Here is a 27339-nt window from a genome sequence, read left to right on the forward strand (position 1 = left end):
TATCAATAAGAAGTGCATCCAATTGATCTTTGGTGTGTCATCATTGGGTAGTTCAGGAGCTGTCCAGAGTGCTGAACTTAGTGTCAGGCGACATTGGAGCCACTCAGCCTTACTAGCTGAAAGAACACAAGCAAGTCATTTATCATTCTGGGCCTGATTCCTCATCTGTAAAATGGAAATAATAAGAATCCTAAGATTTTAGAGTCAGAAGTTGCATCAGTGATCATCTAGTCCAACACATATATGAAAAACCATTTCTTTTTGTTCTCAGAAGGACCTTATCCAGTTTGTACTTGAAAACATGTGGATGGAAACTTACTGTCTCCTGAAGCAGCTTGCTTGAATTTTGGATAAGTCTAATTGTTAGCAAAGTTTTTCCTTACATTAAGTCCAAATTTGCTTTGTTCCATGCTGTTTGTTTTATCCACTTTTGTTTAATCCACTTGGTTCAGCCTTCTTAGTTCTATCCTTCTGGAGGAAAGTACTTCAGATGCTTGAAGACAGTTCCCTTGTTTTTCTTTTCCACTCTCCCACCTTAAGACTTCTCTTCTCTAGGTCACATTTCTGTTGTTATGATTGTCCTAAATAGGGTACGAATTCAAGGCCTTTCCTAGACCTCTAAGGTTGGTCTTCTTTAAGTGCTTTCTAGCTTATGAAAATCAAAAGCTTATTTTGAAAGCTGTGTCACAATCATTTAGATATCTGACACATTGAATAGTATGCTTCAACAAATACTGAGTGTCTTCTGTGGATGGGCACTCTGCTAGGTGTTCAGCTGTGAAGGCCAAAATGAAGTAGTGTCTGCATTCAAAGACCTTCCATCATCCTACATGGAACAACACATGCCCTGCTCTGGATTTATGTGACCCACATTCAACCTTAGAAGTGCCTCAGAAATCATTATTTGGGGCTCATTTTGCCCCTTCCTCCAGTACCCTTGAGAACCTTAGAATATAGCTTTATGTTTACAAGTCTTGTCCCCATGGGCACAAAGCCCTCATCCCCAAGCACTTATGCTAACAACAATCAGATGTGAACAGCTTTTTTTTCACTCCACAGGAAAAAAAAGCAGAAACCTCCAAGTGCTTTTGGAGTTGCTCTGTGCTGAATGCATTTCAAACTATGGTGTGCTCTATAAGCGGCAGCTGGCATCATGTATTATTACTCTCTTTCTGGTGCTGCCACATGACCTCTGGAGATAGAAAGATTGTTCTCAGCTATAGGCTATATAGATTTTTGGGCTACTTATTCACAATCCTTAGAAATTCATTTTCAGAGGCAACCTCCATTTGTACTTGATAGCAAGAGATAAAGTCATAGTAATCTATTCTTTGAATAACGAGTAGTTCAGAATTGCTAACTTCTTAGAGGAGTTCAGGTACTGGATGCCTGTGGGGAAAAGGCAGATCTCTTTGTGTCATAGTCTTAATATCAAATTTTAAAAAGAGTCTATTTTATTTTCAGATTCACATTTCACCAACTCCTCCTTCTTCCCACTGTTTGAGAAAGCTAGAAAAACAAAACCCCTGTTACAAACATGCATAATTGGGCAAAATAGATCCTTGCATCTCCCATGTCCCTAAATAAAAATATGTTTTGTTCTGTCCTCGGAGTCCATCAGTTTTCCACATGGAGGTGGGTAACATGCAACAACAGATTTTAAATGTGAAAAGTGTCATCAATCATTTAGCACAACTCCTCATTTTACAAAGAAGACAGGGTCAGAAAGCTTCTATGATTTCTCCTGGATTCCAGATGCTGCAGATGGCAGAGCCAGAATTTGTACCCAAATCTTCTTACTCCAGATGTAGAGCTCTTTTCATTGTACCATCTTGCCTCTTCCAATTCCTCAGAAGCTCTGGCTTACAGGATGGTGCAGAGAATGGGTACAAAGAGAATCTGTAATGTACGTCACCCAAAAATCGTTTGAAAGAGAATTCTTATTCGGCCTTGCTAGTAAGATGGGAGCCTAAAGGGGAGCCCTTTTATAGCCAGGAAGAGATGAGATAAAAAGGAAGAGAGCTCAAGTGGAGGGAGCTGTGGGAAATCACACGAGTTCTAGAACATTGGAATCCTAGGATTAGGGTTTAGTCTTCCAGGTGTAGGTATCTCTCCCTCCCACTGAGCCTTTGTAACAGGTCGGATGTTCTATATTTCTCCACCAAACAGAGCAGCTGAGCCTATATGGAAGGTCTGCCTTCTGCTTTTTTGCTTAGATTAGTTTATTGAGCTTAATTAGATAAACAATTGTGGCTCAGCACTGACTCATTCATTACCTTAATTACCAGTGTGAGATATTGAAGACTGATAGGAGTTCCATTAAGCATGTCGCTTTTCATGTGTCCAAACAGGTGTTTCATAGGGGATTTAATGCCCTTTCCCTAGACATCAACAACAGATGCTAGGTTGTTTTTGGTTGTTGTTATATTCCTCATTTGGCCCACTAGCAGCATTATTGTAGAGCTAAAACCCGAGGAAAAGAAGAAAGTTAAAAAAAAAAAACTCAATATGCTTAATAGGAGATGCTGGGAAAAGATTCAGGTTTTATCATGAGAGGTACGAGCAAGCTGGCAGTTTTTACACTGTATAGGGTGGTAGAAGAAACTGTTGTCAGGAGGGAGGATTTAGATATTTAGATATACTTAGGCCTACTATACCTATGAAGTCTGTTTCCTTTCTTCTGATTACATTCCCTGTATTGTGCAAGGCTCAGTTCTTGCTTGACATTGATCAGCAACTTCAGGATTTTCCACTTGGTTTTGGGCTTCAGAATTCCCATTGTCTATTTGCCTATATCTTGGACTGCAGGGTGGCTCTAGAAACCACTCTGAGGATTCAAAATGAGATTGAGCTTGGCCTGAAGGAGCTGCTCCATTTGATCCCCAAAGTATAAATGTTGCATCTCGAAGAGGAGAGTAGCACTCTGCCCCCTAGCATTGATGATTTCTTTCACCTAGCCATATAGTTAGAGCTTAATCAATACTTGTAAACTGACTTTGCAGACCATCTGTGATCAGGGTCATGAATTGGAATTAGATGTGCCCTTAGAGGTCATCTTGTCCAATGTCCTCATTTTATAGATGAGGAAATCAAGGTCCAGAAAAGTTAAGTGACTTGCCCCTTGTCACACTGAGCTAGGATTTGAATCCAGATCTCTTGACTCCATTTCTAATACTTTCCAGTTCTTTTGATGTGGTTCAAAACCACTTCTATGGTTCTAAATCCAAGAACTGAAGAGGATTCAAGGGTTCCTTTTTCCTCCAGAATCCCTTCTTGTAGGTATAATGCAGAGAGATCATCCAACAATTCCAAATGCTTAGAATGTGCACAAAGCAGAGCTGTGGGAGAGAATTCTTTGGAAGAAGAAGGAAAGATGTTTCTAGAACATCCTCAATATCTTTTTGTGATACTTGGAATCTGTCACTTTGTTTTCTTTCAAACCTGGCCAAATCAGGTTCCAAAATGTCCCTAGAAAGTTCTTGGAGAAACTTAACTTTTTAAGGGATGTTGCATTTTTGTCACAATGTTAAGTTTTTTTTTTTAGCTTCTCCCCATCAATGGTTTCTTAACTTGCTCTCTGAGACTAAATAGAGAAATATCAGTCTCTCTTCCATCTGAGCAAACTTCAGAGACTCAAATGTGCCCCACTTCAAAACATACATCCTTGAGGGACCCTTCCTCAGAATCTGGGAGCTTCAGATGACCCCTATTACTAAGTATCTCAGGCTGAGTGCCATTCTCTTGACTTAGGACAGCCACAGGGCACCACAGGGCACAGAGGGCTGGGCCTGGTGTTAGGAAGACCTGAACCAAATCCAGCCTCATATACTGACTAATTGTATATGTGGGGCTAGTCACCTTACCTCTATGTCTCAGTTTATTCCACTGTAAAATAGGAATTACAACAGCACTTATCTCACAGGATTGCTGTGAGTTTCGAATGGGATCATATTATAAAGAGTCCTTAGCACAATGCCTTAGCACAACAGGAGATGCTATGAAAATGTTTGTTCAATTTCTTCTCCTTTTCTCCCTTTAAATAGAGGGTTATATATGCACATGCTTGGGAAAAACAAAGGAAAGAAGGAGGAAAAAATCCTAATGATGAGAAACTGGCAGTTAGATCTTTGTCCCCAACAAAAACAATTTAGGAATTAGGCTGCAGTGTTTTTTTTCCCCCTTGGTCCAGTTAGAGGGCCTTTTCTTAAACTGACCAATCAGTCCAGATCCCCTTCAGAAAGTTAGCCCCCTCCCCCCAGTTCTCCTGTCCTTCCATGTGTCCCAAGTCTGATTTTCTTGGGACGTTGAATGTTGCACTTTTCATTTGTGTGTGTGTGTGTGTGTGTGTGTGTGTGTGTGTGTGTGTGTGTGCTGGATGTTGTAGTGAATGTGCATTTGCTGCTCTTGCTGCTGCCTCTCATTCAGATCTTGGGAAATGTTTAGAAGAATGTATAGAATTCTGTCTCTAATATAAAGCTTTAGCTTTGAAAAAGTTGATTCTGAATTTTCCTTCCTAACTCTGTAATAAGCCCCTTCTCTAAGCCCATCTTGTTTCTTGCAGATGAATGATGCTATGGGATTTGAGTTACCATGGGTCTATTTTGTCAGTCTCGTCATCTTTGGGTCATTTTTCGTACTAAATCTTGTACTTGGTGTATTGAGCGGGTAAGCGACACCTCTTTCCTCATGAACGCAGAGTCCCAAGGACAGCTGCCAAGACCACACAGGCATTGCTCAGTGGGGGCCGTTCAGGGGAGCTTTCAGACAAAGTGACACTCAACAAGTGAGACATAGGAATATATATTCCTAGGTAGATTTAAATGGTCTGTCTACCTTTTCTCATTCTATCTGGACTTAAATTCTTGTTGAGTTTTTTCCCAAAGGAAAACTGCCTTTCTCTGACATCTAAGGAGGAAAAATTATAAAAAAGATCATTGATTAAATGTATTGACTATGAAGTTCAATGGAAGTCTTATCCATTGGCTGCCCTTTCTAGCTTTATAAAATGAGCAGCTTTGTAACCATTGCGCCCCTTCAGCTATAAAGGGTTAGAGGTGCAGACTAAGATCAGCATCTTGGTTTCCTGTGGTTTCATATTCAGGAGCAGAATTGGCTTAATTGGGGAAATTCAGAGAGTCCCAGGCCAGCCTTGGCTGGCAGAGGGAATGCCTGAGGGGTGTGGCAGCTGCGTCTGGGACTCTGCTCTTTAGTGACTGGATAACTTGTAACTGATTTCCTTACATTTTACAGGTAAATGATGCAATAGGATGGGAATGGCCATGGGTGTATTTTGTTAGTCTGATCATCCTTGGCTCATTTTTCGTCCTTAACCTGGTTCTTGGTGTGCTTAGTGGGTAAGCAGCCCGATTATTGTTGCATACGCCACTGAGCAGCGTGCGAGCGGCCTTTTCGAGTCCCCCAGCTGCTCAGTGGTGGCTTCTTTGCATGCCCTTTGGATTCTTTTGTCACTTCTTCCAGTGTGGTGCTTTGGAATTGAGATGTGATCCTTCTGCCTGTATCTGTCTGTGTGACCTTATGTGTTAACAGCATTGCCAGACCCTATTGATTATATGAGGCATTAATCACCTCACCTTGAAAACTCATCTGTGTAGTTTTCACACACAGCCTGGAATGATGGACTACAAGTGAGTAAGCTGGTTTTCCCTACTACTGAGAAAAGGGATGTTGGCCCCTTTGAGAGGTCAGGTGGGTAAGATGAACCGGGTTCTTTAAAATGACCCTATCATAGATTACCCAGAATACTTTTGGTTTTATTATAATATGCTTGGGTTAGAGTGGAGCTACCAAACAGACCTCAGTTTATGAGCTGGGTTTCTCTTGCTGCCGAGCATGATTCCCTTTCCCCTCCCCTCTCCTTCTCTGCCCTCCTTTCCTCTTTTTGCCCCTCTCCTCCACTTTCCTCTCTTTCTTTCTCTTCTTTTCCCTTCTTCCCTCCAGTTCTCATCTTTCTGCCTTTTCTTTCCTTCCTACCTTTAGTAACCTTTTCTCCTTTAAGATACTGGGTGTAAGTATGGTAAAAGCAACATTTCTTATCAGAGGGCCCTTTTTTGGAAATGTATCTCTATTTACCTTTGTGGTATTTAAGGCCATCTCCTCTACAGCCTGGGGGTCACAGCTTCAAGACAGAGGGAGCTGCCCACTAAATAGAGCGTCGATATTGAAAGTGTGGGCTACCTTGCAATCCATTCTTTATCCTCACTTTTCAATATTCCAGTCATTGTTTTTGTAGCTAGGGGAGCCTCCCTAGGCTATGATATTTAATAACTACACAATCTCGTCTAGTTCTTAAAGGTAGCTGTTGTCCAAGCCTCTCTCCCTCCTCTAAGTTGAGAATTCATCTTGTAGAACACGGCAGAGGGAGCCTGGTTTGTTTTCATGCCATGCTGCTATTTACTTTTTGGTGCTCCTTATTTTGTAGTTAGTATATATATTTATTTTCTTTCTGAGCCTCATTTTCCTTATCTTTAAATAGTGCTTAGAATCACCATAGGCTGGGGGGCAGCGTTAGTAAGCATTAAAGCTTTTCATAAAGAGTAAACTGCCGTCCACCCTGAAAGCCTTCTCTTGGGTTCTCCCTCCAAAGACTCCAACATCACCCAGCCCTTGATTGCAACTCTGGCCTTTGTTGTTCTGGATTTCCCAGATCACCCTATGCCTTTTGTCTCCATTGCCTCCACAATAGTCAATCTAGAAGGTCATTAATTTTTTTTAGCTATAAAGGTCACATGGGGAACTAATTAATCTTCCTAAGAAAGAAAATTTGGGAAGAAGAAAAAGAACCAGAGTTCATATAGTCTATTTTTTTTCTCAGAGGATGAAAGGTGGGAAGAAAAAGAAGTCACTTCCCTATTTTCAGGCTTAGTCTGGGTATTTGAGCCTCCCCAACTACTGTCTATGGCCTGTGATGGTTCTGTCTTGTATTAATTAGCCCAAACCTTGCTTCTCTTCCCTAGTGATAACATTGTGAGGATTGTGGGAAAAGATAAGAATGTTGGATGTGAACTTGAGGCATCTAGGGTCTAGAACCCTGCCCCTGCCCTCTTCTACCCCTGGGACCTTGCACTAGTAATTTCTCCTTTCTGGGTTGACCTTAAGGGAGAAGGGCCTGAATGTTGCAAACGCTTAGTCCCAGAATCTGGGTCCCATCTACTCTGAGGATACCTTGTTAGAGGTGCAGCAGGTGCTCAGAAAATAAATACCCTTTTGGTTGGCTAATCTTTGTCTGTTTTCCTATGAATATCTTAAGAGAACTTTTTTTTTTCATTTTTCCAAAGCAGCTCATTTGCTCAAACTTGGCTTTTTCCTGTATCTATTCATGGTAGAAAGAAAAATCAAGTAATTCATTATTTCCCTTCATCATTTCTTTTCTAGAAGTCCAGTTCTCCCTCTAGGAATAGGAAAACATTTAAACAAATTATTATGACAGGTTTTCTGACTTGAGCACTGGATATTTATGAAGCCCAAATCATGAGATTATGTTTCCTGGTAGTGCAGGAAGGGGCTGCTCACCATCCAATCTCTTTTACATATCAGAGAACAGAAATCTCCAGAAGGGAAATTTCTCCCTGCAACATGGCAGAAGTGAGACCCAGATAGCCCTTACAATCCATTGTTCTTTGGAGGGCACTACAGTGCACGAGCACAAGACCTGCAGTCAGGAGACCTGAGTTCAAATTCTGCCTTTGGCACTTACTAACCGTGTGATCCTGGACAACTATTCAGCCTCTTTCGGCCTCCATTTTCTCATCTGTGAAAAGGAAATAATAACAGCAAATGCCTCCTTGGATTCCTGTGTGAAGTGCTAGACGAACCTAAACATGCTCTAGAAATGACAAGATTTTATTATTGTTTCCACTGTTGTATTATATTGCCCAAGAAATGAATTTTCACAGAGATATTTTTGCAAAGAATCTTTTACTCTTTTTTTATATTTTTAAAATCTCTATATACTTAGATGATTCTGTGGAAAAAATCTGATTCCCAGGAATGAGAAAACTACCTTTATCTTACAACCCTATTTACCAGATCATTCTGTTTTATAAACTGCTTGGCCTTTGACCCCCACATTCAAAAAGAGGACAGGCTATAAACTGGACACCAACGATTGGATTTTAAAAGGTTACCATTAGTCTTCTCCTCCTTCTTCTCCCAAGGGGTGTGCCTCCAGATTCCAGCTGGCAGAAGAATCACTCTTGTCATTTAGTTTTTTCATAGATTTCCCAAGGTACGGGGACTTTTGTACCCCTAAAAGAAAGTCCTGTGCTCTGGAGGAGGCAGTGGTTCCAGCCTTTTAGAACATGCACATGGGATTTTTACCTTATGTCATGCTCTCTCAAGGAACCATTATGTCACATAAATTTTTTCATAAATTATAAGCTCCTAGGCTTCTTTAGAGCTGACACAACACCAGGCACCATCTCACTTGATCTTCTTGTTTTGCACATGAGGGCAGTTCAGGCCCAAACCAAGATCTTACAGATAGTAATTTGCAGAATCTGAATTTGAACTCAAGGCCCCAAGCTCCCAAGCAGGATCCTTTCTACTATACTTTGATGACCTTCAAATCAACATGTTTTGCTTTGACAGTTAGAAGTCATTCTTCAGTCATAGGAACTGCTAGGGACATTTCAAACCCAATCTTGGCAATCATTACTCTGGGATTTATCTCAAAGAACCTAGCTGTAATGGAGGCATCAGATGAATCCAAACCAGGTATCTTAGGTAACTCCCAGGGTGGCCCCCTACAACCATTCTAGCGAGCCAGCTTTCCAGGTGTGGCCCCTGTGATGCTCAAGGCTGGGCTGGGTGCTGTGGCCTCTGTTCACTTTTGTACAAGATGGCTCCTTGTGTTGCTGTGTGGTCGTTCCATGTCCTCCCTCTCTGACGGCCTTCGTCTTGTGCATTGCATGTTGGACGTGGGATCTTTTTGATCTTTCCTGAGACTGCTGATTTGGAGGGATTTGGGGTTTATATCAGATCCAGTTTTAAGGTGAGTGACAATGCCTACAAATCTAAACTGAGTCTGCAGAAGTAACCAGACACAAACACTGACTTGATGCTTCGCTCCTGAAGGAGACACTAGAACAGAAACTCACAGGAAGAGCTTTGTGAGGCTGAAGGATTTTGGTGCAATTTCTCTCAAGTCAGCAAGAGATGTTTCTTATGTTTAAGATATTAGTCAATAGCTAGGATGGTTTATGTTTCATTTTCTTAAATCAGCTTTTTGGAAGTTTTGTGGTTATTCTCATTTTAAACTCTAGAGCTTATTTACACTTAAAAATGTGATTGATGTCTTTTGTTATTACATGGTCTATATTTCCCCAAATATCCTTGCTTCTTCACCTACTCCCATCCAATCTATCTCATGTAACAATAAATATTTTATACCTTTTTTAAAAGAGAATGATGAAATTCTGCCTTAGTTCCTTCTAATCACTTTTGACAACACTAAAATAGACACAGTAAGAGAGGACGGTGACTTGTTAATGTTATGATTCTCAACATGGCTCCTGGAATGATGACCATTTGAACCCCATAACACTAGGAAAACATGTTGAGTTTTAACCATACTACAGCCAGTCACTAGTGAACCCATATAACCATATAATTGTAGTTTGACCTAATAAAAGGAGCTTGTGAGATTGGTTATTAGAAATACAAGGTAATTCAGTGATTTAAGAATAGTCACTTAATCTGTTTTCCATATCTCCATTTTACAATGAAGACAGTACTCATTCCTTTAACTCCATTTGCAAACTATGTTGGCCAACTCTTCTATTCAAAGATTTAAAAAGGGACTGAATTGTGCTTCGTGTCAAACTAAGATGAAGGAATTCACATATAAGGCAGATCTTCCTAATTAGAGTAATTGAGGGGTATCTGTGTGTGTCTGTGTATGCGTGTTTAGGGGGGAGTGGGGATAGTCAAACTGAACTAATGAAAAGGCAGAATTATAAGACATCTTAAAATATGCCTCAGTAAACACCAAAGGGTTTTCAAAGAACTTAAGTTCTTCTGGAGGCACTGGGAACACATTCACACATAATCCTAGTACAAGGGAGGGAGTAAAAGAAACAAACGAGAAATCCAGGAAAAAAGGCCTGTAGGTTTGTTGGGCTGAGCAATATGGGCCTGGGATTTGTTAATAAGGATATGTCATGACTTTCTGAAGAAGAATTAAATTGCAGGAGTAGAGACGGTGGTTGTAGTGGAGACCCAGATGTGAAGCAGTGGTGGAATAAGGAGACATGCCAGTGACGTGGTTCTTTCCTAAGGGAGAGAAAGTAAGGCTTTTGAGGGGATAATAGCCTTGAGTGGGTAGAGCTGATAGTAAGTATAAATTCAGGGAAGTTCATTTCTGTTTGTAAGCTCCTAGTATAGGTTAGGCTCTGGGGAAAGAAAAGCAAAACCAGAGCAATTCCATGCCATTAAGTAGTTTTCATGTTACTTGGGGGAAAGTGGGGAATATGAGTGTAAAGTGAGAATCTGTCTCAGGTAACTGAAGGTAAGAGAGCACACAAGCCTCTAGAAAGATGCGTCAAGACTCCTTGTGGCAGGAGCTTCGTGAATTAAAGAATGTTAAGGGTCCTAATAGATGGAGGTGAGGAGACACTAGGGGTTAACTGGAGGAGATGAAGACTAGCAGGTAGAGGAGTTTAGCTGGTACGTGGGATTCATAAAGATAGTCACCTACCAAGAATCTCTTATGGGTCGATGTGCTGGGTCCTATGGCAGGCTCTGGAGATTCTTATCCTCAGGGAGCTTATATTCTGTTGGGGAATACAACTTATATTATGTAAATAGATATAAAATATAAACATTGTTAAATACAGGGTAGTTTGGGCTATTGGAAGTACTAAAAAACAGCTGTGGAGTATCAAGAAAATCCTCACATAGGAGATGCTGGTCAACTTGGAATTGGCAATAAGCCAGAAAGGCTGGAGCTGGATGGATAAGGGCTTTCAGTGTCAAGGTGAGGAGGGATATTGTAGAAGTGACAGAGAGTTACCAAGCAGGGAGATTGGGGTCACAGACTGAAGAAAAGGATTGTCAGAGGAAAAGAGATGGTTGTCAGAAGAGGGAGGACAGAGTTCAGGATCATGAAAGTAGAAGTAGAAATTGAGGGTGACCATAATTATAAGTGACTGAAGCGGAGGGGAAACAAAGGTTGTGGGAGTTGGAGAGATTGGTGTCCTGATGGGACAGCGTATTTGAAGGAAACATAAATGTTGACATTACTGAGGATGAACGTAGGGTATGGGGTATTCACAGAAGCTGAGAGCATCTTTCTTCTTGAGAAAGGAGGGAGAAGGACTAGGAGGTCAGCAGATAGGATATTCATAGGGAGATTTAAACAGAGAGTGAACTTCAAAGAAGCAGAATTCCCTAAGGGTGTTGAGAGAAGTTGGAAGAGGCCCAGACTCTGTGGCAGAGCCTCCAGGAGAAGGCTGGGTTTATGTGAACATTAGAAGATGAAAAAAGTATTACATGAAGAAATCATAGGTGAAGGGAGGGCAGATTATTAATGACAGAAGTGGGATGTCTAGAGGTAGTAGCAGAAGAGAGGAGGCACTGGAGAAGGCCTAGGGATATGAGAAGATAGAAAGCTAATAGGGAAGTGGTTTTACTTGAGGTGACAGTGACCCCTGATTAGCAGGAGGTGGCGTATGCTAACCAGAGAGAGCTAGGACCAAGTAGGGAAATGCTTGTAGACTAATCAGCTCAAAGGTCCCAGTTAGAATCAGAGCGAGGCTCTGCTGATAGTGTCTCCAAGATGGGATCTCATTGTGATGATCCCTCTCATAGCTTATAGGAATATCATGCATTTCTAAATTTTTGTAAGTTATAATTATATAGACTAATATTTATCAAAGTATACTTTGAATGAATAGAACAATTTCTAATTAATCTATATGACTATGATGCCTACAGATACATCTTACTAATATGTAAAGTTCTGGGAAAATAGGATAGGATCCCATTGTGAAACACAGATAAACTAAAGAAGGGAGTAGATATTTTATTCTAGGGAGCTATGGAATGTGATGGAGCAAGCTGAAGGGGTGACCTGGTGAGATGTGCACTCAAGGAATCCCTTTGAGACAGGGAGACTGAGTCAGAAACTTTTGGAGAATGGACTGAGTCTCTGACCTAGGCTGTGGATGTGAGAATGGAGAGAACTATGAGGGCTGCTAGAAATGCCACAGAGATAAAGATAGAACCACATGGTATCTGCCACCATTGGAGGCCCTCCATTCTTGGGTAGCATTACCCAAGTTATATTGCACTTAGATTTGCCTCTTTGGAATTCCTCCCTTCTAGTTCTTTTCTTCCATGGATTATTCCTGATATCGATCAGGAAACAAATGAATTGATGTTTTGCTGCTCAAATGTCACATCAAAACTCTTATGATGACCAAATGAGAAAAAGATATCTAATCCCCATTTTTAGTTGGTTTGTTTGAAGTCTGAAGTCCATGGTTTGCTGACCAATCTCGCAAGCCAAAGATAATTGCAACACTGAGAGATCTCTGTCCTTAGCTGTATGTGATACTTGAGGTCTAATTGGGAGTGAGGTTCTCTTGTTGCCTGCATAGTGGGATTGAAAGATGATCACATGGTTAGAGAATGTCCAAGCTTGGAGTCTCTTGAGAGAAATTCCTGTGGATCCTCTGGGAGAAGAACAAGTGAAAAAATTAAATTTAAATACTATTTTGATAGGATACCAACTCTCTTCTTTTAATATACAAGTCACAATAATTAAAAATATTGAATTGCTGAATTAAAAATCTGTCTGTTGTAGGAAACAGCCGGCTCCCAATGCCATTGGCAAAATGGTACTGAAGCTCCCAGGCTGGGGCCGTACCTGAAATCAGAGTGAGCACTAACTCCTTGACTGCTGGCTCTGGTTTCCATAGAAATGCATGTCAGATCAGTAAGGGAAAGTTTTCTTTTTTACTGATCTTTGTTTCCCTGGCAACAGCAGTGTGATGGATCCAGTAGAAAGTCCTCATTTCCTCACTTCAGCACGAACCACACAGCTTCCAACCTCCCTTAAAAATTATTTTAACAGAGTACCAAGAACCTTTGAAGATCTCAGATAACTTTAGTCCTGATGGTACAACTGGAATTCACACTACAGCTTAGCAGCTTCACTGCAGATTGTCACCATGTGAGTCTTATTTGGCCTCTGTGTGGTTTATTTCCAACTTGTGCTGTCATGGGAAAGGGAGAAGTTGTAGAGGGAATCATTTTAGGAGGTCAGGCCACTATGTTATTTAAACCTAGATTCTGGAAGAGAAAATTTAAAAATGAATGATGTGTGCAACTATACTTCTTGACAAAACCACTAAGCTAGAAATGATCCAAATTAAAGCTATAAATTTTCTGCACTACTTCCACACTAGATGGCATTTGCAAAAACTGTTATAGTCACAGTTGAGAAGAATGTTTTATGGGGTTTGTCATTTAATTCCTTGAAAGACAAATTGGCCAATGTTGCATAATGAAAATGGAAATGCAAAATGGTGCCGTGCATGTGGTAGGTGTTTAATTGAATACAATCACTAACTATTTTACCCATCATTTGTGATAACGTTTAACTAGAGAAGGTTATTTTAAAGAGTATAATTGCTTGAGGAACTATCCTATTATCCCCAGAAGAGTCATCTTTGTGGACAAAGGAAGATTTCCTTTGTTTTTAAAGTTCAACATTGTCCTGGCAACTAGACTTTTATTGTACTAATCCAGGAAATCTATATTCCTGAAATGCCCATATTCCCTTCAGGAATGTTGCATTAGTAAGTCACAAAAAATGGCCTCCATGAAGTTATTAGTAATTTCCCTGCCTGAATTAGAGACTGCTATGGTGCTTTCTTCACAAAAGTCATTTCAGATAGCTGGCATAAGCTCAGCATTTATGAATGACACTTTCTTTTAGTATTGCAATTAAATTACTGAAAAAAATGTAAATCTATCATCAACTCTTGCAGACTTTGCAGGTATAAAGTTCCACCTCTCTAGCCTACCTGCTTCTCCCCCTTACCAAGCTTTTAGCCATTTCCCCAGTTTTCCCCAATCATCAACACTCTATAAGTTTGCTTTATTTTCCACCTTATTTTCTTTTCCTTTTCTTGTTTTGCTTTACCAAACCCTTTCTCCTTTTCCTTCTCCAGTCTTTTCTCTTCAGATTCTGACTCATTGATTCTTTGTATACCACTCCTTCTACTTTAATCTTTTCCCACAGAAGCCAGAAGTAGAATCTATGGAAATTGTTTACTTTCACATTTTTTCTCAATTCCTCCCAAATTTTCCTCTTCCAGATTTAATGTTCAGCCTTATTCATAAGTCCAAATTACCTACACAACTTTCTTATTATTTTATTCCAGATTTCTTCTCTTCTGTTCCTACAATCACCTTTCTCAGAATTCCTTGTGGCAAAAGAGAATGAAGTTAAACATAATAATGCTAATATAATTGAAAGAATATAGTTTGGGGTATTAGGAGACCTATGTTCGGGTCTCATCTCTTCACTTAAAATTTTATGACTTTGGGCAAGTGGTTTACATTATTAGGCCACAATTTCATCTATAAAATGAGGGTACTAAATACTCTCTAAGTTTCCTTCATGGGAGTAGTGGAAGATAATGCCTTAAGATAAATTTACATATGAAAGCACCTTCAATATCTCTCCTCCACCACATTTTAAGATCCCAAGATTCTCAGGGGTGAATCAAGTTTTCCAAACACCTCTTATTTCAAACCCAGTGTTTTTCAGTGGTGTTCTTCTGCTGCTTCCATGAAGATCTTTCTGGAAGTAAAAGTCTTCTCATCCATTTGGGACAGATCTATTGGAGTTTCACATCAGGTTCAGGGATGAACATTATAGTCTCCAGAAGCCTTTGTTTTGATGTGATAGATTGGGAAGAAACATAAGATGTGTTGTTTCTTTTATTTCTTTCTGATTTTCATTTTGAAAGAATGGCTGTCTTATACATGCTTTCAACAGAGAGAAGTCTCATATTATTGTGAGAATGTATCTGTGAAGTTTTTTTTTACAAGTTTGAAGAGAAATAATGGTAAGATTAAAATTTTCTTCTAATAGGCATTTTTCTCCAATCCTAATAAATACCTCCTAGGCTATGAGCACTACTTCTAAGATGAGCTTGATTTCTTTAAGTCTGATTGTCATAAGATTTTGGTTTAGGATTTAAGGATAAGATTTTAATCCATGAAGAGTCAGATCATTCCTTCACAACTCTATTTTAAAATAAATCTTGGTAATGAGCCAAAGCATTTTCCTGGCATGCTTTGAATCTTAGAGCATTTGGGGGCTTTTCAGCCTCAAAATCAGGGAGGTTTTTATGATTTTCAAAAGAGTTCTTATCTTGTATCACTGTGGGTTTGACCCAGTCAAAATTTGATATGACTAATCACTTGTCAAAGAGACTGGATTTTGAGGACAGCTCTGTGACCTTTCCCTATGTCACTGGAAATCTGAATTTCAGAGGTACACAGAGGGATTTTGAAGTAAATCTGAGGAGCTGCAACATTCTCTTCCCATATCCCCTTCTCTCAGTTCATTAGTCAAGTATTAACTAGACATCTATTATGTGCCCAACACTTGGTTTACTCAGAGTAGAAGTCCAAAAAAGACAAGGAACCAATTCTTGAGAAGCTTACAGTCTAGTCGTGTCAGAAATGCAAATTGTGAGAAGTTTAATCATATTATAAGAAAAACAGACCATTTAAATCCAAAGAAATAATTTGAACAGGGGTCTGTCAGGGCAAAAAGTAAGGGAGAGATGTGAGAAAGGAATTCTTTATCAGCTGCTACATTAAGAATCTCTGACCTCTTCCAAGCATTTATTAAATGCTTACAGTGTTGTAAACACTGGGAGTCTAGATGCTGGGGAAGTAAAGACACAAAGTAGCCTTTATTCTCAAGATGAGGAGACCATTTCACAAATGGCTACAAAATAAGTATATGGAAAGGTATAGCCATAGTAAATGTAATTTGGGGATCAGGAAAAGCTTCATATACAAGGTAGCATTTGACTTAAATCTTATAAACCCTTGGGAAACTAGGGATTCTGAGAGTCAAGAGGTGAGGGAGGTGCATTCCAGGCTAGTGGGACAAGCACAGGGAAAGGAGATGAAACAACATGAGAATCATTGATTTGGCTGGACTGGAATGAACTTGAAAGAGAGTAGGATAGAATAAGACTAGAAATGTAAGTCATAAGCAGGTAGTGAGGCAGAACATTTGGTTTTGAGTTCTAGAAGTAATAGGAAGCCACTAGAATTTGTGAGCTGGTGAGTAACATCAACCAGTGCTTGAAGATGATCACATTGGCAGACATTAAGGGTGAATGACAGAAGGCAGAGACTGGAGACAGGGAGACTACTTAGGCAAATGCAGTAATTTAAGCTAGAGATGATAAAAAGCTGAAGTCAGCTGGTGATTGGGAGTGATGAAAAGAGAATATATGTGAGATGTGCGTGTGAAATAGACAAGACTTGGCAAGTGATTGTGTGCAGGAAGGGAGAGTAAGGAGATAAGGATGACAGTGAACCTGAGTTCTGGAAGAGAAGTGATGACTTTGACAGAAAAAGTTCAGAAGGGGGGGGGGCTTAAGAACAAATGGGTTCTGTTTTGCTCATTATGAATTTGAGACAGCTACAGAACATCCAATTTTATAATCTAATCTGGTGACCTAGGACTCAAACTCAGGAGAATGTGTAGATAAATAGATAAATAGATCTTGAAGTTGTCTGCATAGAAATGATCATTGTACCCAAGAAATCACTGAGAGTGAGCATATATATAGAGAAGAGAGCCTAGGACAGAGTCTTGGAGTATACCCTCAATGAGAAGATGTGACATGATGATTTAGGAAAGAAGTCTGTCTGAAGAAGTGGCAGACAGCTAGTAATAGAACCAAGAAAGCAGTGTCATCAAAAATCAAATATGTGAGAATATGTAAGAGGAGAAGATGGCCAATAGTATCAAATCCTGCATACACTTCAAGAAGGATCAAGATTGAGAGAAAAGGCAATTGAGAGATCATTGATAACTTTAGAGAGAGTACTTTCTGAGAAATAAACGTGAGAGGAGTAAAGTGAGTGGGACCAACAAGTGTGGGCATTTTTTCTAGGATTTTGTCTATGAAAAGAAGAAGAGAAAAAGATAGTAGCTCCAAGTGTGAAATTTTGCATTTTTTTCTTAGGAAAAAGGAGATCTGTGTGTTTGTAAGCATCAGGAAACAAACCAGAAGTGAGGAAAAGATTAAAGGCTAAAGAGAATGAGGATGATTGTGGGCCTGTCTGCCTGAGAAAATGAAAAAATAGGATCAAGAGTATAACACAATCAAGAAAAAAAGACAGTCAAGAAAAGAGCTACTTCTTTATTTGAGATTATGATAGAGGAGAGAATAAGGGATGATTTCAAGGTGTTTATATATGTAAAGCAGCAGAGTAGGTAGCTTACAGCAAATGGCTTCTTTATCTAATGAAGTATGGTTTTAGCAAGGCCTTGTTAAGGGGAGAAAGAGCCTTGAGAAAAGTGAGAGCCAGTTAAAATCAGGCTATCTAAAATTGTAGAAGACCTAATCAATGCAATTGTGAGACATCTTGCAGCACTGTTCGTGCTGTTCAGAAATACTTCTGTTCAGAAGTATTTGATGAATCTTATTTGAAATATAAAATCATTCACTCCTTCAAGATCTTGGTCATTCTCCCCACTGAGTATCTTTTTCTTCTTTTCAATAAAGAAGAAGACATTGGGGATGAAAGAGAATCCTAAATTCTGAGGATACTTCCCATAGCCAGATTATTGACCAAACAGCCTCTGACCTCACTATTTTCCATGCTTTTTTTACCTTTGTTTTTGGTTTCGTTGGTTCTAAAAAGCAATTGACCCCAAATGAAAAACATTGGTGTCATCTGCCTACTTAACACTACTAATAAGTCCCAAGATGGGGTTGAGTGATGAATACAAATCTAAGTTAAATGGTTCTGGATGAATTCAAGAAAGGACAGCCTACTTCCTATCCATGCTTCAGTCCATGATAATGGTGAGGAGATCCAGGGAATTTATTCTTTCATCAGTACCTTTTCCTGTATAATTTTGCATTTACATGTAGAATTTTAGGTGAATTTCTTAGAAAAATAAATCGTAGTTTGTTGTGCCTTCCTGGTACACTTGATCAAAGCATCCCTTTCTCCTTTGCTTCCTTTAGTCCTTGTTTCCCATCTATGCTATCTCCTTGCTCCCATTAGCCCGATAGTGGTGAAGGTTCAGAAGACACTGCACTTGAGGTTTCTTAATCAACACCATGACCCATCTCAATTTGTTGTTACATAAAAGTCAGTTCCCTGGGGTTGCTGGCTCCATCAGATAGCCGCTTTTGTGAGTCAGACTGCAGTACCATACTTCTTCCCTTCTTTCCTTTTGTAGCCAGAGAACTGAAAATGTTAGTTGTGGTTGCCTTTGGACTAGGCAACGATATTAGTAAACTTTGTCTTTGAAAATATCCATGTGGTTTATGATTTGAGTGATATTTCTTTAGGGAAAGATTTTTAGGGATCTTGTGATTTGGAAATACTCATGGTAAGTGTAGGCTGAGAGGGATTGGGATAAGAGAAATTAATCCCAGTATGTTTCTAAAGAGTACCTTGGCAAAGTAACTCATGCCTCCCCACAAGTCAGATAAATGGTAAAGCTTTATTACATTTTTAAGAACAGTGTTGTTGGAAGGTTTTTTTTTTTTTTTTTTTGCTATAGATTTTTCTTTGCATAGCCCTAGGAGCCATTTTTAAAGTGATTCCTCCATGACACATCTGATTGATGTGTCTATAACAGGAAAGCATGGACATTGACAGAATGCTTTTCCATGTTACTTCATTTCATCCTCATGCCATGAAATAAGAAGAGACTCAGGTTTGAAAACCCTATCACTTCCTAGCTCTGTAACCATAGGCAGGTTATTTAACCTTGGTTTTGTCATCTGCAAATTGAGATTGATAATATTTGTATTAGAAATTTCACAGCTTTGCTAGGAGGATTTACTGAGATAATGTATGTAAAGCCCTTTTCATATCTTAAAGCAGTATATAAATATCAGCTATTATTTTTATTCTCAACTTTTTTCAGCAGTAGCAAATTCACTATATCTAGAGTTTTTCAAGCAGAAGTTAGGGACATCTTCAAGATGCTTCCTGCTCTGATGTGCTCTGAAGGCTATGCCAGCATTGAGATCTGGAATCCCTAAATAACCTTTATGAGCAGACACCCAAAGCATTGTCCATCTATCCATCTGCTTCAGGGACAAGTGGGCATTGCTTCCTTAGGAAAGTTTCCCCCGTGCACCCTCGCACACAAAAGTTGGATGAAGACATACTTAGGTATTTGGATGCTGCACTGAATAGAAAGTGGCAGTGAATACCACCCTGCTTTCTTTAGAAGAAGAAATGAATCTATTTTAGTAAGCCTCCTTTTCCCCTGTGCAGAGCAAGGTTGATGGGGAAAGGGGAGGGCCAAGCCAGAGGAAAGTCAGGAAGATATTTTTTTTTGCACTTGAAAAAACAAAAAAATAAATTATCTGTCACGGTACAAATACCTGTTTTTGCTTCCAGAAGATCAGGATTAGAGCACAATGTCCTCAAAAATGAGCACAGGCGTTTCCTAGGTCACAGGTGATCAGACTTTTCAACAATGAATAGGTTGTAAGGTAGTAGTTTCCCAAGATCCTCAGAGTCTGTAACTCTTTGCCCACAGTCTGGTCACATACAATGAGGCCTCTGGGTCCATTAGACAGTTTCTAGACTCCTATTCTCTCTTGAGCTTGTTTGGCTGCTCAGTGATCACGTCTTCATAGTTAATAAATGGTGACAGTAAAGACCCAAAATGAGAATTAGCATTTCTCAAATGCAATGTGGTAGGAGGAGGGGCAGTGATTTCCCTGCCTGAGAGGGAACTTGATGGAGAGGATAGAGCACTAGCCTGGAGTCTGGAAAAACCTGATTTATGATCCTATATTTGACACTAATTAGCAGTGGAACTGTGGAAAAGTGACCTCCCCCTTTAGCTCTCACTTCCTCATCTGGAAAGTGAAGACAGTCGAAACGTTAGATTTAGGCCACCAATACAAAGGCCTACTCTGCCACCCTTGGACACTATAATAGGAGGAGGGAGAGGAGGAATAAACATTTGTGTAGCATGCACTGTGTACCAAACACTGTGCTGAATATGTATTAATTTTATTTTATTTTTACAAATATTAACTCATATGTGGTAGATGCTATTACTGTAATGTTCCAATTATAATTGCTGGAAGATTCTAATAACATGCGTGGAAAGCTCTTTGTAAGTCTTAAGGAACTATTGCAGTAATAACTATGGTCATTATAACTGAGCAACCTCGTTTTGTCTAATTAAATTAGGCTCAGTGATCTAGTACTTTGCAAGCCTCAAATACTACATGTGACAAATATTTTTTAAAATAATAATTGTTTTTACCATACAACATCTTTCACACAGCCTGAAATCTGAATTGTGTGTAAGCTTTATCCCTTATATTAGTCTAATAAGTTCTTAGAGGTTAGGAATTTTATCTTTTGTAATTTGGAGAATCTTATGCTTAATAGGCACTAGTAATTATTTGTCAGTTAATCTCATTCTTCTCCCTTTGGTCTAGGAAGCAATTTTTTTGGGTAAAATAATCAGCCCTTATTCTCTACCTTCATCACTCCTGGAGGAGGAGTCCTGATTTTTCATCAAGAGCCACAATTTTGGGATTTCACACTTGTCATGACCTTTGAGAGGTTAGCAGGGAGCCTTATTCACCAATTATGGATCAATAGTTATTAGTTGGTGGTAGGTTTATAAAAAGATGGCTACATAATTCTTTATTGAAAGTAATCCATTCAAATTATTCCCATGAAAATCCGTACTATAGGAAATGGGTATTTGTGCTGTACTCTGTATTTATTGAAGTAATTGTTTTAGAAAGCTATGCTAGCTGATGTGGATCCTCTGCCCAATACTCCCACTCATTAATTGAATTAAAAAAAATAACAAAATTTAACTACTAGTGAGTGGAAAAACTGGAGTGAACAGATGTAGCAGAAGAAAAGGAGCCCCTTGCTCTGCCCAGGAAGAAGAGGTCCCAGAAAGACAGCATGGTAGCACTTTGCCATTCATGGGCTAATTCAGCCTTCACCTTTAAGTATGTAAGAACATAAAGATAACTATCTTCTCTTCTATTCCCCCTCCCCCCAAATTCACTACATAAAGAGCAACCACATTAGGATCTGGCTGTTTGCTATAGTAAGCTACAGACTTATATGTTATAGAAGAGCTTAGAAATTACAGCTGTAATGAATAGAATCATCTTATAATGTAAGGAACAAAGGACCACCATGTTTCAAATCCTACCTCTAACAATGAATAACTTTCATTTTGGACAAGGCTCCCTAACTTCCTGAGAGTTGGTTGCTTGGCCACCTCTGTTTTCCTGGCCTTTCAATTGGTCTCTCTGCCCCAGATCTCTCCCACTCCAATCCATCCTCCACAATCTGCCAAAGTGATTTTCCTGCAGTACATGTTTGAACATATCCCCATGCTCAGTGAACTCTGATATCTCCCTCATGCCTTCATTGACCTAATATAAACTCTTCTGCTTGTCCTTAAAAATTCTCCACAGCCTGGCTCCTTTCTCTCTTTCTAGAGTTGTTACATCTCTCTCTCACAGACTGCAGGTCTTTTGTGTTTCCTCACCCCCAGAGCTCCAACTGTCATTGGGGATGACCTTGGCTGGGATGCCCTAACTCGAAGGCCCCCTGGTCCCTTTCAGGACTCAAACCATGCTACTTGCATTTGGCCTTACTTTCCCCCAGATGCTCATATTTCCTCATTCTACTCCCTGCAAGTTTCTTGTGTCTAATTGTGTATTTCTGTGTGTGGTATATGAGTGTGTATGTGTAAACATGTTTGCTTATGTGTATGCATGCATGTGTGTCTGTGTCTGTTCCCAAGTTCCTCAAAAGCAAGGAGTGTTCCATTTTAAAATTTGTATTCTTTGCATAGTGCTTGGCAGACTAAAGGTGCTTCCTATTAATTCAATATATGATTGATTGGCTGAATGAATGAATTAGAACAGTAAATCCCAACAGATATCATCATCGTCATCATCATTTCTTTGTATAGATAGATTATTTTCTATAATTTAGTAACAAACTGATATCTACCCCTGAACTCTTTGCCCAGTATGGCCATATAGGCACGAGCATAAATCTTTTATTTTTCTAGCTTGGGAAAGTGATAGAAATCATTTCATTTGTGGAGGCCATCTTCCTGTCAAAGACATTCCAATCCAGGGTAGATGAGGCACCAAAGATCAGTTTCTGTCCAAAATTGAAATCTAAAATAAACTATGCAGTATAAACTCTGACCATGGGATGAGGCAAAAAAAATTTAAAAATTAACAAGTATATTTTTAATCTCTCCCATCTGCCCGATGAAAAAGCAACCAAAAAACCCTCGTGATAATATGTATTGTTAAACAAAACAAATTCGGACTTGGTCACGTCTAGAAATGTATATCTGTCTACATCCTAAGTCTAGCACCTCTCTGTCAGAAGGTGAGATATCCAGCTCAGTCCTCAGTCTTTGGTTATTGCACTGAACAGAGTTCCTAAATAGTTCAAAGTTGAGAAAGCCATTTTCATGACTTGAAACCAGTGGTATGGAATATGGCAATTTGCTTTGTCCAGACCTTGGACAGGAACTGTGATCTTTCTAATGAGTGGCTAAGAAATCCATGAACCTTTGACAATCCTCCCCTGGCAGAAGGTCAAAGAATCTTAAAGGTTTCCATTGCACAAAGGGCATGGCCTCCCTGGGAGGTTCAGTACCTCAAAGAGGAAAGCTCTCTCCAGGAAGGTTGGCGATTTCACAAAATATTAGTTACTAGAACACTTTTTTTCTGAAGTTTCCAAACCACTTTCAACTCTTGTAGCTCTGGAATAATATTTCAAGGCAGATAGAGCTAGGGTGGCTCGATTGTGAATCTAAACAAAATTGTTTAAATGAGCATAAGTCTAGATGTCTACAAGATAGCAGTTTCTTCAGATTGAGGAACTGTGGAATAAGGAAGTGGTCGAATTGAAAGGGCACTTTGAGAGCATGCTGGTCCCTTTACCCTCCTTCTCCACACCATTCTTGATCAGTGGTAATCTGACCTGTTCCTGAGCATTCTTAGTGCTAGGTCCTTTGAGATAGAAAAGATGCTATGAGCTCTCCCTCCTCATCTCCTCAAGCGGTAAACGCTTGGCTCTTTGGAGTCCTTCAAGATCACCTCAAATCCAAATCCAACCATCTTCTAGAGGCCTTTCCTGCTAGTGTTGTCCCCTGAGATCACCTTCCTTTTGCTTTGTAGACACCTGGTCTGTTTCTAGTTATTTACATGGGAGGGAGGACTGTTTTTGCTTTTCTTTGAATCTCCATACCATCTAGTATAGACCTTAATAGAAGCCCTACTGGCTGACTTAGGTATGGTTTAAAGAAAGAACAGCTTATAAAACAGGACAGTTCACTCTGAATGACTTAGACCTGGAGCAGGGACTTTTTAGAAGTTGAGAGGAGGAGGAAGTCGCTGCGAGCAGGGGTAACGAAGCAGTGCATCAAAGGAAACCAGATCTTTTAAGGAATAGGGGGAATTAAAAGAGTTTGGGGCAATACAGAATACAGATAGAATGGGCCAACTGGAAAGAACCCCAAACAAAAGCATGACAGGGGGTGTGGAGTTGTGTTTTGGGACAATGTTTTGACAAGTCTTCTTTGAGTGGAAAGTTTGTTTTAAGAAAGTGCAGGTTGGGAAGATGAGTTTGGGACCAGTGCCTCAAACAAGAGTAGGCACTTGATCAGTGTTTATTGAATTAAAATGTGCAGGACCTTGAAAGTCAGGCAGAAGAGTTTCAAGGGGATCCTATAGCTGATGGTGAACTATCAAATGTTTTTGAATAGGGCTGTGGCACATTCAATTCCAGATCCATAAAAGCCAGTGCAAAGAGAGACAAGGCCAAGGGGCGGATTGCTATCTCTCTTAGGATGTTTCTGCAAAAATTCCTCTAGCTTCCCACTGCTGGGGAGCTGTACACAAATTGGTTGGCAAGAAACTTGAAGTTGTTGTTATGTCAGACTGTCAAGGAGATTCTTCAGTGAATAATTGCTTCTGGAAAAGAAGAAATACCCAGAGGGAAGGTTTTTCAACAACCTTGAAGCAGAAAATTGATTTTGTTGAACTAGTAGAAAAAGAGGAAGAATGGAAGGTTTAATAGGGGATCTGTCAGGCCATGAGGTCATGTCAGGAGATCCCTAGAACTCTTCAAGTCTAACCAGAAATCTAGCCCTGAGGTGGACCATAGTGGGGAGACAGTACAGCTCAGATGACGTGGGTTCATGGCCTTGCTCCATCATTTACTGCTCTTCATAAGGCACTTTACTTTGATCTGACTCAGTTTCCTCAGGTCTCTTTTCTATTTAGTTGAGGACTCTTCTAGCGCAGGAAGGATATGAATGCTCTGTACACCTTCCTGAGTCTCTACTTGCTGAGGATGTAGAGGCTTGCGTACTACTGTCTTGCACATCCTCAGAGACAGAAAAGAAACAAATCATAGACATAAAATGAAACAGAGATGAAATCAAACATGGCCTTTGTCCATGAGGAACTTATCACCTCTCAGGAACATATCACGGGAATAACATGAGACTACTTCATAGAAAGAATAGACTCTCTCTTTCTAACTTTGTGGAGCATTGAATAATTGTTCCTAATACTTTTACCTTTATTTTTATATCATCATAGAATTACATATTTGGAAGGCACCTTCAAGATCACAGGATCTCATCCCTTCTTTTCACATCACATCCAGGGCCCAGGGGAGGGGAGAGACTCGGGCGATTTGTTCAGGATCACATTGTGTGTGATATAGCTTGACCGAGAATCTCATGTCCCCGTTTCTGGTTCACAGCTGTTTCCATGATTGCCAATGTCACCCGAGGTCCTTAGGGCAGGGATTACGGTCATTCTATTTGAGAAATGGAAGATCCTCTTACAGACTGACCTAACAAGATGACCTCCTGTCCAGGACTTCCTCATGTCTAGCTCTCCCCCACTGACTGGTCTCCTCAGATAATATCAGCACCACTGATAGTCTTATGGCCCCAGAGAGTTTGCAAAGTATTTGAATAGTTTACCTCTTTGGAGTTTCATCACAGCTCTGTGCACTAGATGAGATTATTCTAGTTTTATAGATGACGAAATTAAGACCGAGAGATGTTCAGTGATGAAGAAATGTGAACATTTGAAACCTTGTTCTTCTTGACATGGAGGTACATCAGTCTACTAGTGCAGGGCTTCTTAAACTTTTTCCACTTGTGACCCCTTTTCATTATACACACACACACATGCATACACACACACATACACACACACACTCACACATACATATATATATGTGTGTATATATATATATATAAAATAGATTTACAAAATAAACATTTACTGATAATCATAATTTTGCAACCTCCACATTCAGTTACAAGACCCAACTTGGAGTTGTAAATCACAGTTTAGGAAGCTGAGGACTACAGCATGACCTGATCATAGGACCTTCCTTAATGTGTGATTATGGCCGGGAGTTTAGTGACCTACAGATTCAATAAGAGTGACCAAAATGAGTCACAGCCCAAAGGCCTAGTGCTTCCTCTCTTTGTTTGCATTAAGAGAAAGCTGATGCTCAGAATCACAATGACAGAGGAAGGTGACAGTGTCACAGTGCTCCTCCTTGGTCAGAATCCATTTGAAGTATTGGGTCCAATTTGGGGGCATTTCATTAGAATTGTATTGATGAGGTAGCCTGAGCTCAATGGTCTTCAGCGATGTAAGAGGACTCAAAGCTATTATGTGTGTTTGAGTTGGAGGATCTATAGTTATCTATCTAGAAGAAGAACATCCATGCTAGCTATATTCAGAAATTTGAAAGGTGTCATGTTGGAGAGCAATTAGATTTGTTCTACTTGGTAGCAGATGGTGAAACAAAGAGCAGTTGGTGGAGTGGACTGCCTTGGGACGTAGTGAGCTCCCCATCCATGAAGGTCTTTAGGTGGAGGCTCTCGACATGTGTTTATCAGGAATATTGTAGAAGGGATTGTTGCTTACATAGAGATCAGATGAATGATTTACTCTAAGATTCCCCTCTCTGTGGAACTCATAAATAAAACTCAAATACATTATCACAAAAACTATCCCCCCTCCATTTTGAACTAATAAGCACAGGAGACCCTGAGAAAAATAATCATCATATGAGTTGACTTTCAGAAACATTATAAGCACCTACTGTGTGCACAAAGCATGAGTAAAATCAAGAAGGTAAAGGATATGTGATCAGTTTGGAGGAGAGGATCAGTTGTGGACTGTGGCTGAACTATCGAATTTGTGGAGTTGGCTGTTATGATATAATAAGGCTCTAAATGAGTTGGGTTGTGTTTGTCACGGACATCTTTGGCAATCTGATAAAGCCTATGGATCCTTTCTCAAAATAATAATTTATTTAAAATACCTGGTAGACAAGATAATTTTAAATACCCTTGGGCCACCTGGGGAAGCCAGGCACTTCTCAGGAGGTCAGTCAAGGTTGTGGGATTTTAGAATTTCAGATATTAGAACTAAAAGTGACCTCAAAAGTCATACAAGGTAACCTAAATTTTGCAAATAAGGAAATCGAGACCCTTACCAACATTTAACCAACAAGGTTAAATGCCTAGACCAAGGTTTCTCAGACACTAAGATGCACAAACAGATTTTTCACTTTGTCCTTCTGATTCCAGAGCCAGTGCCCTTTCTAGTGTCTAGTGTGTCCATCATGCTACCATCCTCAAAGAGATTAGAAGAAATTTGAGGAAAAATACTTGGGGAAAAACCCATTTTAAGAAATCAAGAAAAGAGTCTATTTGTCAGAAAGGAAATAGAAGAGAAATATAGAGGTAGAGGTAGCTGAACACAGATGAGTGGACAATTGTGTCAAAAACAGCCAAGACTGATGGCTGTAAGAAGGGCCTCTGAAATAGATGAAGAGTATAGAGAGTGATGGAGATCAAGCTAATTGTAAGGGCTTGGGACACAGTGAGTTGTGAGGGAGGTGTCAGCTCAAGATTAAGAATGAAGGAGAAAAGAAAATGGGACTAGAGCTGGTTGGGCTAGAAATGTGAAGGGGAAGTTTTTTTAAGGTTGGGACTCAACTTTACTATCTTTGTAA

At 39.8% G+C, this 27339-nt stretch overlaps 1 protein-coding gene across 1 annotated transcript in view; it reads left to right on the forward strand.

Moving 5' to 3' along the window:
- The window catches only part of CACNA1D (calcium voltage-gated channel subunit alpha1 D), a 305670-nt gene that overhangs the window by 140635 nt on the left and 137696 nt on the right, over window positions 1-27339 (forward strand). The window contains exon 8 of the mRNA XM_051978907.1: window positions 4562-4665. Within this exon, the coding sequence (XP_051834867.1) occupies window positions 4562-4665 (104 nt within the window). The remainder of the gene's footprint in view (window positions 1-4561; window positions 4666-27339) is intronic.

The sequence above is a fragment of the Antechinus flavipes genome, chromosome 1 (assembly GCF_016432865.1).
Source record: "Antechinus flavipes isolate AdamAnt ecotype Samford, QLD, Australia chromosome 1, AdamAnt_v2, whole genome shotgun sequence".
NCBI lineage: Eukaryota > Metazoa > Chordata > Mammalia > Dasyuromorphia > Dasyuridae > Antechinus > Antechinus flavipes.